This window comes from Cinclus cinclus, chromosome 1, assembly GCF_963662255.1.
Source record: "Cinclus cinclus chromosome 1, bCinCin1.1, whole genome shotgun sequence".
NCBI lineage: Eukaryota > Metazoa > Chordata > Aves > Passeriformes > Cinclidae > Cinclus > Cinclus cinclus.
Genome location: NC_085046.1, coordinates 65,922,370 through 65,934,342, shown reverse-complemented (window position 1 = coordinate 65,934,342; position 11,973 = coordinate 65,922,370). Strand labels below are relative to the sequence as shown.

Sequence of the window (11,973 nt, the reverse complement as noted above, 5' to 3'; positions counted from 1 at the left end):
ACTTTACAGAAATCAAATTACATAGCTGACAAGCTGCATAGATAAGATAGAATAAAAGTAAAATTTAAAATTAGCTGACAACACTATATAATGTAGCATATGTTTGGCACCTTTAAAGTGAGTGATGAGGGTTAACCTAGGGGGACAAAAATTGCACCTTCCTAAATTGCACCTTAAATTATTAAATAAATTATTAACACGATGGAATGCATTAAATATATAAGCCTAAAGGAGAAAGGGCGGATGTGTTTTAACTTTCAATGCAAAGACAGCATATTTATGAAGCGTTGCTTACTGTCCGGATGCTTTGTCCAAAGTAGATTTCAGTGTTGTAGAAGTTTCCACCGTGACTAACAGCCCGCGTCGTCCTGGCCTGAGGCTGCTCCTCCAGTTCCACCAAGGCACCACCTAAGCGGCTGAGAACAGAAACTTTGAGAGTGTAGAGGCCTTTGGGGACCTTATCTTTGACTCCCCTCAGGCATCTGAGGCGAATTTCTAGTGGCTGCGGCATCTTGGAGCAGTCAACCTAGGGAGAAGGCTTGGAGTTACTGATCTGGGCTGAGCTGACTTTAACCATACAATTAGCAAGGACAAATTTCTTCCAGAAAATAACTACTGAAAAGCAGACAACACGCTTCTTGTTCAACCTGCAATTACCTACTGCTTACCAAGGATCTGCAATTAGGGAGGTCAAAAGTCATAGAGATGACAGATAAATGAAAAAACAATACAAATACTACTAATAAAATGTTTGGCATCCTTGGGGGGAAGGTGGAGCTGGTGAAGTATGACACCAGAAGACACTACCCTACAATAATGAGGCAGAATTAACTGGAAAACAATGCCTTCAAAAATACAGCATGCTTTTCAAGACAGGCACAATACATGATGTGATGAGCAGGCTGCATGCACAGAGAGAAAGACAGGGCAGGCCATGTTTTTATACTAATTGTTAGCCTTGCTAAAGTTATTAGTGCTATGCAACATGCAGGCTATCCTTTCACCTTCTGATTATCATAATCAGATTGTCTTAAAAATAGTAATCAAAGTGCAACACGTGTAGAGTTTAATAACAACTCCCTACAGGCACCTTTATTCCAAGTCCAGACAAAAGGAAACATCTGCCACTTGCTGTTGACAAGATGTTGTCTGAGTTACAGAATATTTAGTATGGAATAAATGCTGCATACCAGAAATGCTTTTCTGGTGCTTTCCTTGTGTGCTCAGCTTCCCAGTGTGGAGGTCTGTGGAGGGGAACAGGCACAGTGACATGATCTTTACCCAACATTGCCTGAATAATGGTGTAGGGTCTGTCCTACTGCACCAGGAGATATTTTGGGGCTGCCCAAATGCAATCTGCAGTGTCAGGCACAGAACAGGGAGTTCCAGTTCAGCTCCAGTGTTGTTTTGAATTATGTAGTGCTTAAAATCAACAGTGTTGTTTCTCTTTTCCCCAAGAAATCAATTTTTTTCATTATTTTGAGAAAAGACTAGTGCTAGGTCTTCTTTTAATGCAGCTGGATATCAGAACCCAAGCCACACTTAGGAATCACGTGGCTACCTTGACTACTAGGTTTAGTGGTCTCACAGTTTAAGCCTACAGTAGCTAATAATCTCTTCTTTAATCCTGTCTTGGATTTATTTTGGAAGAGATAGCATATTTCCATATAGATAGAAAGCTTCTGGAATTAAATTAAGCAGTTAAATAAACAGTTGAATTTGTTAAACTTCCTTTGTTTCTCAACACAAACCATACTTAACAACTAATCCGAATGACAATTATTTTCAGCTTAATTAGAAAATCTTAATTAACAATGAAGATTTAACCTTAATATTTTTGGTTTCTGAATCATATATAAAAAAATTAACATTATATGAATAAATAAGACAATCTTTTTAAACCTCAAGGCAGGATTACTGATGCAGGCAGCCTTCGTTATTAAACACATTCTAAATTAAACGCCTCTATGAATTTTATACTGAAATATATTGTGATAGTTTTGCATGCCAAATGTGACATTTTGTATTTTAGATTCATCTTCTGTAGTAACTTTGGAAATGTCATACAAACAAAGATTTTGTCATTTACCAATGGAATTACTATGCATGGCCGGTTAGCCATCTCTTTTCTGGCTCTTCTGGTTGTTTCAAGTCAGCAAGCCATAAAAAATCTTTATCTCTCTGAAACACAGCAATTTGGAAGATAATCGAATAGTGACTGGGGGGCAGAAACGCCAGTCTGAGGAATTATACCACAATCTCTCTTGCATTTACAACCTTCCTCAAAGCGAGTGTCAGTCGAGTAGGAAAAGGAGATAGAAGATTCATCATATTTCAAGCCTGTCTCATTTGCATGGTGGCATAGCTGTCTCATCTCCTGCTGAAAGACTTTGCTTGGCCAGCACTGACAAACTGTTTTGAAGAACTCTTGCCATGCCCAAATGATTCATCATTAATAGCTTTAGACATTCTCTTGAAGCATATGGTTACTTTTGCTGGAAAGCACATTTTGAAACCTGCGAAATTCTATCCTCTTAAACTATGAAAAGAGAAAAAACAAAACAAAACAAAAAATGGAATGCAATTGATCCAGTGATTTAGGAAAAGAGCATTCATGGAGAATCTCACCTTCCCACAAGGTCCTTCTGCTCCATTTGCTGCTCCATTTAATCCAGTATTCACACCTGCAAGTTTACCAAAGCTGGTTACCACTTCTTCTTCAATTCCACTCTCCTCTGTTTTCAGTAGCTGACTTCTCACCCTGCAGAGGATAGAATGGGAAGAATGGAAAAGAAATTAACTACAGTGCATACACAGAAAGCACCTGCTGTTGGAAATACAACAGTTTCATATTTCCCTTGAATGTATCATAAGACTTGCAGGGCGCCCAGGAGAAACAAGGGTGTGCCAAAGAAGAGAAATAGCTAGGCTTCAAAAAGCAGCATTAAAAAAAATTACAAGACCAGTATTTGTCAGTCTGTGCCACAGGTCGACATAAGGAACCCCAGCTTCCTCTACCTGTCTGTAATCAGCTCTGTCTGGCATTGGGACTTCGGATCTGGATTAAGAATATTTCAGTAGGAAGCCATTGTCTCTGTCACTTTGAGAACTGACTGACAGCTTCAATAAATTTGGACAGGTTTTTGGAAAACGCTGATTCTTTGGGGCCTAGGCTGCTCTAAACTACTTAAAAAATCAATTCTGTTTTTAAAAATCTTACTTTTTGTTGGGTTTTTTCCCAAAAAAAATTTGTAATTTTATATGTAAATCTTACATAATTTATAAATCTTCAGAATATATACAGGACAAGAGCTATATATATAAATTATATACATGTACATAAATATATTTTCAGGTGTATGTGAACCGCAAAACCTTCCTTGTTATTCACATGGGGTTTTTTTTATTATTTTAAGTGATTTGAAGGGTAATTATATCAACTCAGAGTTGCTGGGTTTTTGTTTTTGAAGAAAGGTCACTATAGCAATACAGAAATCAGCAAACAGTGCAAGAAAAGTCCAACACTGGACAACCCAATGCTGCCCTTCTTAGTGCACAGGGTACACAAAAGGCACAGTACCCTATGGAGAAAACTTCATTCCTAGAACACAGCAGGAGCAAATGCAAAACTAAGTCATTTACAATGAGCACTATAAAGCTGCATGCTTTGGCAATCCCATCCCATCTTTCAACAGACACAGAACCACGAGTAATTCCTCTGTCCCTAAGTGTCATCAGCATCTAAATATTATCAACACTAAGTAAAAACATCTGTAGATGCTCTGCTGGCTTCGTCAGCCCTCGCTTCCACAATGGGCTTTAGGATGCCAGGGAGGGTCAGTCACAGACAAAGACATGGTGGCTCTCAGAAAGTAGAGGCTGAGCAGGCTGTTCATTGCTCAGGGTCAGCCCAGAGCCATGCTGGGGATCTAGAGAAATCCTTGCAGCTTACTGAGAGGAGCCACATGGAACCAAGGAAAAGTGCAGGTGCCCTTGCAATGAAGGATTGACTTGGTGTCTACAACACAGCCATCAGAGAATAGGCTGTCTTAGGTTGCCAAGAAATGCACTCAGTCAAGTCTTTAACCAAAAAAAAAAAAAAAAAAAAACCAAACAAAAAACCCTATCACTTGGTGTTCATTCAAAATAATAAAAAACAAACAAACAAAAAAAAAAAAAACACAAAAAAAAAAACACACAGAGAAGGAAAATGGAAGAGAAGGATCAAGACTCAAAACCAATGTCACTTCTCTGGACTGCATTTCTGAAGCATTCCTTCAGTATTTTCTGACTTGCTTTTGAAAATTCAATACCAGTGCCATCATTCCCACTTTCCTCCTTTGCATGCTAGGTGATTATATGATGCCACCACATTTGTAAAGATTAGCATGGTTTCTTCATTAAGAAAATAAGAGAGCTTCTGCAGTGATGCTAAACGTGCCAGACTCATGCATATGTACTACTTAGGTAATGCATAGTTCAAATTCCCCTCTTCTGAAACAGATGCCCCTGTCCCCAAGTTTGTAGGACACTGTTACAAGTCAGTTTCTATTCAGACCTTTCTTATTTAATTTATTTTGAATATGTGCACATTTACATCAGTAAAATTACCACTGTTTTATAGGAAAACTGTTTTCCAGATTCCTCTACAGTAGAATTGTATCACATAAATTCCTAAGCAATAGCTGAATCAGATGGAAGGTCTGTGTGGATGCTAGTGGAAATGAAGTACTTGGACATTTTGCCCAAATCAGGACTGATGAGAAATAAGGAGAAGATTCAAGTGCTAAGAAGTGACTATATGAAGGACAGGGTCAATCACCTTTGAAGTTTTAACCCTGAGCTTCAATCACATCAGCTTGGGTCCAGCTGTCCTAAACAGAAGTATAACAAAAGATGATTTTTGAATGGCTCTAATTCATAGATCCAGAACATCTGAGAAGTTAAAGCATTCTTCTCAAGGAGATAAGTTGTTTGGAACTTTGTACTTATAGCTTCTCATGATGGAAATTATTACACTTAATTTGGTTAGAGTTGCATTGACACAGGGGTTCATTAGTACACCCATTTGCTTGCAATTCAATTTAAAATTAAATACACTTTGTTGTTGATTTTATTACTTTTAAACTACTGTATCTATTGCCTTTATTAGCTGCTAATACACAATTATGAAGGTAAACAGTTTTCATTACTAAACATCAAACATTTAAATAACCACATTTGATCTCTTTCCTAGTTGCACCATTTGTCTCCTTTCACTGGGTATTAGACTGAAGACAATAATTTATTCAGTGAAGTTAGGCCTCTTTTGTGCTCGGTAGAATATGGCTTCCTTTGCTCTATTCATGAGGGTTATTTATTTTGTCTGTTCCTTTCTTTATAGGTAATTTGATGTATGTATTTATCTGAAGGTCATTGATCACAAAAGCTTTGCCCCAATACATACTTCCTTCACTCTCTAAGACTAATTCAGAGGCAAGGATGAAAGATGCTGGCAGAAGTCAATTGGTCACCTTTTGAAGTGCCCTATGTGTAGCACTTAAAAACTACAGTCCAAGCTGGGTATCTAAAAACAGAGGTAATCCAAAACAGAGACCTCTTTCAAATGCACCGGCTTAATTTTTCTAAGCCTGAGGTCCTTTGTTTGGGAGAAGTTCCATTCATTAATATCTATAAAGAAGAAAAAGATCTTTAGAAGGAAAGTACACTGGATGGAATTATGAAGTAGCCCATATCTGACATACCTTTGAAAGAGTTCATGAATTCGGGCTCTCCGCTTTTGTTTCTTCTGATGAGAAGCTCCCTTGTGCTTTGAGTCCCACATGCCAAGAAGAAAAAGAAAAATCAAAATTCATTTTCAAGAGTAGAGAAATAACATGGAAATAAAAGCCATAAATGTGCAATTTTCCAAAGGTTTGTCTTAGGTCTTCTGGTTGAAGCTTTTCAGAAGCAATGAGGAATTTCAGCCACCATTACTTTATGACCTTTATTTCCCCGTAACTTTTTGTTGGTGTGTTTTCCTACGTTTACTGCATTATTTCCAAGAGAAACTGAGCTCTCATCTTGTTTTAAAAGATTTTTTTTTTTTAGTATAATGTATACTTGTACATGGTAGTGTCCTACAGTCCACATTATTACAAAACCCAATCACACAGTCGTATGTAAGCACACGTACATTTATGAATGTGCAAGTGTGTTTGCACACACACAACAAAACAGCACACAAAGCAGTTAGGCATAGACCAGAGACCTGACATCTTAAAGTCTTGCTTTAAATCTGCTCCAAATCATGATGTCTTTCTTGTCTCACCACAAATGCTTTTAAATGTTTGGTGAGAAGGACTGGAACTCTTAGAGGTTACAGTGTGTGGGAGGCTAACTCAAATGAGCAGTCCTCTCCCCCAGTAGTTCTGCAGCTCTGCAGCATGAAGCTGGAGGGCTTGAAGTTATTTTTCTCTTGCACAGCAAGCTGAAAAAGTCTTTCCATCTAGCAGCTAGCATCAGCATCTTTTAGGCTATGCTCTCTGTGCAAAAATTCATAATAGTAACTGCTGAGGGCTGTACACTCATGGGAACAAAATTTTTCCCCCTGACCTGCACTACTCAGAGATCTTCCTGAACATTGAAGGGCATTTCTCATGTCTGGTGTCCCTGAGATCAACATAAAATGTTAATACAAAACTACCAGTACAGAAGAAGGCATCCTAACTGTGTATCCTACACTATAATCTAAACAGTGTGAAACTATGCTCCACTTCTACTCTCACCAACCTTCAAAGGCAAAAAGTCATTTTGATAGGGAGACAATGTAACAGTCAATGGAGGAAAAATTCCACATTGGGGCTCCATAACTGGCTGTTCAAGTCTCTCCTATCTTCCAAATCTCTTAATTTTTTGACAAATTTCTGGCCGTTTTCAAGGAAGTTTGGAAACATCTGTTGAAGACTAAGGCAAAGCATCCTACATCCTACTTTCCAAAATTAAAACTGTCAGAGTGTAAAAACACACAAAAACAACAAAAGCCCGTGCATGTAGCTTTTAATGTAACTTTTTTAACCCTGTAAAATTAAAGCAGAGACAACATGGTTGCCTTCAAGAATGATGTGATTTGTTGGCAGTCCCAGCAGCTATCCTCAGATGGATGCAATAAATCCTCCAGGTCAAGCATCACACATAAACCCTTACAAAGGAGGCGTGACTGAAACAGCTCAAAGTGAGACCTTTGAGTTTTCCATATCACAATTACGTAATGGGCAATGCTTCCTTCACCACTGCCCCATCACTGGTGAGAACCAAGCTCTCCTGCTCCTGGACAGCTTTTGGTTAAAATTCACTAGGGCTCTCCAGAGCAGGACCCATCTCTCTCCCATCCCTACTGATTTTATCTGACCAGGCTGGTAAATCACCACCTACACCACTTCCCCAGGAAGGGCTGGGAGCGGGCTCTGCTCTGGAGTTCTGTTCCCGCAGAGCTGGTAGCTGGCTGCCTGGTTGGGGCTGTCAGAGACACCTTGTGACCCTTCCCGCAGTCCAACAGGCTGCAGTCACCAGGAAACATGTCAAGAGGCTTCAAGTTTTGGGCAGAAACAATTAAAGCTAGAGTTTATAAAGCTGGACTAGTGTTTGGTTGAAATCTTTTCTCCTGGACGCAACTCTTGGTGATGTGTGTGAAAGCTATTTTGGAGGTGAGCACTTAGATTAAGAAATAAGATGAAATAGTAAACTCATTTCATGTAAAGTATCAAGTAGCCATAACATCGTAACAGCATTCAGACATTACTGCTTCAGGTTTACACTGAGCCAGTAGCAAAGAAGCTTTCTTTAAAAAAAAAATAATTTTATTACCAGACTCCCACAGCTGTCCAATCTCCTTGTTTATCTTCCTAATCTTAATTAAATAATGAATATTCAAAAGAAAATATAAATCAGGCTTCTCTGTATGAACTGCACTGTTTTCCATCTCTGCCTCTGAAGTGGAATGGGAATATGATTTAAAACTATTTCTTCTGGATCCTAGTAAAATATTTGTCACAGTGTGTCATGATAATTTTTAAAAAGCTCTATCATCTACCTAATAAATTTGTTAAGTTTATTCAAATCTTATTGAACAGGAAAACTGCAATGAGTCATGGTTAATATTTCTTTACCTATACTAAGAAAAAAAATATATCAAAAATTCAGAGCTTAAGGTCTTATTCAGAAAACCTCTATGAGTCCGTAATACATCTTCTACATGATTAAAAAAACAGGAAACTTGCTTTAAAATGAATTATTCACCACCTTGAATAAATTTCCATCTTTCCTATTTGCAAAACCCCAAAGTCAGTTATGTAAATTTTAACCTACACTAATTACCTCAGGGGTGTGCAAGCTAAAGGAAAGTAGATGCAGTAGAAAGGGAAAAAAAAAAATCCCAGACATTTCCATCACCAGGAAGCAATTTAACAGAGGGAAAAAATGTGTAAGTTTTCAACAAAAGAACAGCCCACATATATATATATATACACATATACATATATACATATATATGGATATATATATATACACATATATATATATAAATATATATATATGTATTTTTTATGTAGAATAGTCATTTCTGCAATATCCTTTGAATGAGAGCTTTACTGGAATAAACCAAGTGCTTTTTCTCAATGGCATATACCATGGCACATAGCAAGGCACTCGTTTCTCACACCAGCATTGTCTAGACTGTGACAACGACCCATTGTTGACAAAGGGCGTTCCCAGCAAGAAGGCATGAAATGTGGTTTAGCTTCAAGTCTGTATAGACATTACGGGCCCCTCCAGAAAATAAGTGGCTAAAATCTGTGAACCACTGGTCTGTCCGGGAGGTGCTGGAAAAGCAGGGAGTTATTTGAAGGCAGAGGGGCTCAATGACAGCACCACTTTGTCCTACTCCCCATCCTGATACCAGGACCTGCTGTAGCTGTGAGTCAGCCCCTTCACAAGTCTCTCTTGGTTTATCCATGAGCTATCTTGAGGTCTAATTACACAAATGGCCCATCTACTGATTTCAGAGCATGTCCTCAAGACCAGGGCTTGAAAAGGTCTTTCAGTCTGGGCTCAGCCTATACACATACAATGGTGCACATTGTTTCTACAAAGACAAGAACCTAACTCAACACTACTAAACTGAGTGGTTATTTTCAGTGCCAAACTACTTCACAAATGACAGGACCTGATTGTACAGAACTTTTCAAAAAATTTTAAAAATTAAACAAAAACCCACCCAAACACATCCTTTCCTCTTGAAAGCAAGCCCACAAAATTCAGCAAAGCTTTGAAGCAAAACCAACTTAACTTTTATTGTTCAGGAAAAATGGAGCAAATTTTAGGGAAGAGATTTACACACACACCCCCATTTTTGGTCAGTCCTTGCAGTGATATTACAGAATTCTGCTGAGGAGCTCTCCACATTGCAATTTAAGACATTGGGTGAAAATCATACTCCATGCAAGGAGCACTGTAGAGGTTCACCTTCCTGCATATCTTCCACACCATGCCAGAGTGCATCAGAGGCAGCATGGAGACACAACCTGTGGGGTCTCCAGCAGCCTCCCACTGCCCACAGCAATCCCACATGCAGACCTGGTGCTTCCCCTTCATTCCACCCCTTGAAACATCATGTTGGTACATCACAGCACAGGTAGAGCTGTCTTTTTTAAGGTTTAAACCATAATTAAAATATTTTACTTAGTGTTTCCATCTCTGCATCCTAAAATGTTTTTCAGTGATGGAAATCCTGCCCACACTATTTTTATGGATGGGAGAAGGGAGAGCTCACCAAGCAAAATGTCAGCAGGACTAGAAACAAAACCCAGATTTCTGGTCCCACTGGTGCCACGTAGTTCTCTTTCTTTAGAGTTTGGCTGCTGTGTGGAGATTCATACCCAGTGAGTTCAATATCTAATGCATTGTACACCACAAAACAAGTTTAAGAAATGAAGAAACATTTGAGAAAAAAAAAGGTATTACAAGCAAAGAAAAATTAACATTCTTTTCAGGCAAATTTAAATTCGGAGAGGCTTATCTGCTCCATGTTAACTGTAGAGAGATCACAGGGGAGGGAGGCATGGAGAGGTAAATTAAATGAGTGCCCTTCACTGGAAGCAAAAAGGGGTGGATAAAACCTGATCTGAAAATTATAGTACCTTTTTGGAATTTGTGTGGCCTTGTCAAGGAGATGGCCACAAACTAGAAAGCAAATTTGTGCCAAATGCTGGACACATGGTAGTATTACTGATGGTGCATTCTGCCAAAAAAGGCACCACAAACTCCTAAATGTCTTTCAAAGAGAAAGAGAAAATGCAACAAAGCAAATCTTCCCTGACTTTCCTTTCAAATAAAAAATTAATTTATTTTTCACAAGAATTAAATTAAAAACTTAGGCAATTGAGGGTTTGCAACAGAACTCAAACTCTCTTTTAAAATTGATACTGCAGAACACAAAGTGAGATTAATTTTAGTCGTGCTACAGCCTTACAGTGAGTGATACAGATACATTTAGTGACAACGTTTTAGGCTGATCATTTGGATAAATCCGTAAAGCACTGCATTATCTCTAATAATGCAGTGAAGACTGAGCTAACAGTCAACAGAGGAAAGCAGTGTTTGCTATCAAGGTGAATGGTTCTATGAGAATATATATCAAAGACACTAATTTTGAGCAGATACAGAAACTAGATCCAGCTGTAAAGTAGGTGTGATTAAAAAAGGACCTGAATTTCCTCAAAACTCAGAGATGTTTTCATTCAGGATTTTGATCCAAGATGATAGGACTAAAAAAATTAAAAGAACTTGAATCACTTTGCTTAAGATGCATTGAGAAAACTCTGGAGGAAGGACTGCTGCAGAGACACCTAACTTCTGCAAAACAAAGATTTTACCTCTCCAGCCTCAAAACAGAGAGCTCATTCTTCTTATTTCTGTTTTGCTGTTAACAGAGAGATCACCTGTAGTTTTTTCAGAGCGCTAGGTACTCCTTCAGATGCTTTCTACTTCACAGTTGAGAAGATATAGCTTCAAGGTCATAAAACTTTGGTGTCCTCATCAAAAACTAGGGAGTGCTGTAAGTGAATGCAAGGTCATTTATGAGAACATCTGACTGCCACAGCCAAGCACTGAAAATAAGTGATGCTGATTAAGAGACTTTAAGCAGAAACATCTTTGCCTGTCAAAGTGCCTCAAGTTCAGAGGTGCCCAGATTAGCCTAGAAATCACCATCTACTAAGATACAGACATTTTTAGCCTAAAGAGTAAGAAATAGCAGAATATGCTACCAAGATATGATGGAAAACACTAACCACATTTTATTAGGGAATACATTCCCTGCAATATAAAGCTGAGTAGCATGAGCGATGTCAGTGAAAACCAAAGTGAACTATGCCAATCTATAGATCTAAAATGAATGGTTTACATTAACAATGAAAAAGTGTTCATAAGCCATGTAATGAACTTCAGCATTTTACAACCTTTTTTTACTTTCTGGATACTGACAGCAAATCAGGAGACAGCTGAGGGGAAACTGAAAGGAAATACCAATCGGAAACACTGAAATTTTTTTGTGGTTTCCCCATTCTTCAATTTAAAAATGTTTGTCAATTTCAGCACAGAATGTTTTTATTATTTGTAAAGCCCTTTCAAAGTCCCTCATGAAACTTTGCTCCTTTAATCCTGTTACTCTTCCATAAAGCAGGTATCTAATTTTAGGTCTGTTTTGCAGATAGGGAAAACTTGTGTTATGGCAGCTAATTTGCTTGTTACAGCTGCCCAAAAAAATCATGATCAGGTCAGAGGTTGCAATCTATTTCATCTTTCTGAGTTTCCATCAGCAAAGCACTGCCTCACAAATCTTCCTCCATTATAATTGTAATCAAAAATATAGGCTTTAATTTATTCCAATAATTTCCATTTGTACTCCCTTTCACATCATCTTCTCTTTCAAGTGTG

At 38.2% G+C, this 11,973-nt stretch overlaps 1 protein-coding gene across 1 annotated transcript in view; it reads right to left on the bottom strand.

The window, feature by feature from the left end:
• Positions 1-2,461: 2,461 nt before the first annotated feature.
• LOC134053725 (orofacial cleft 1 candidate gene 1 protein homolog) overlaps positions 2,462-11,973 on the bottom strand; it is a 43,121-nt gene continuing 33,609 nt past the window's right edge. The window contains exons 7-9 of the mRNA XM_062508927.1: positions 7,414-7,538; positions 2,629-2,761; positions 2,462-2,539 (exon numbers count right to left, since the gene is read on the bottom strand). Coding sequence (XP_062364911.1) covers positions 2,462-2,539; positions 2,629-2,761; positions 7,414-7,538 — 336 coding nt within the window. The remainder of the gene's footprint in view (positions 2,540-2,628; positions 2,762-7,413; positions 7,539-11,973) is intronic.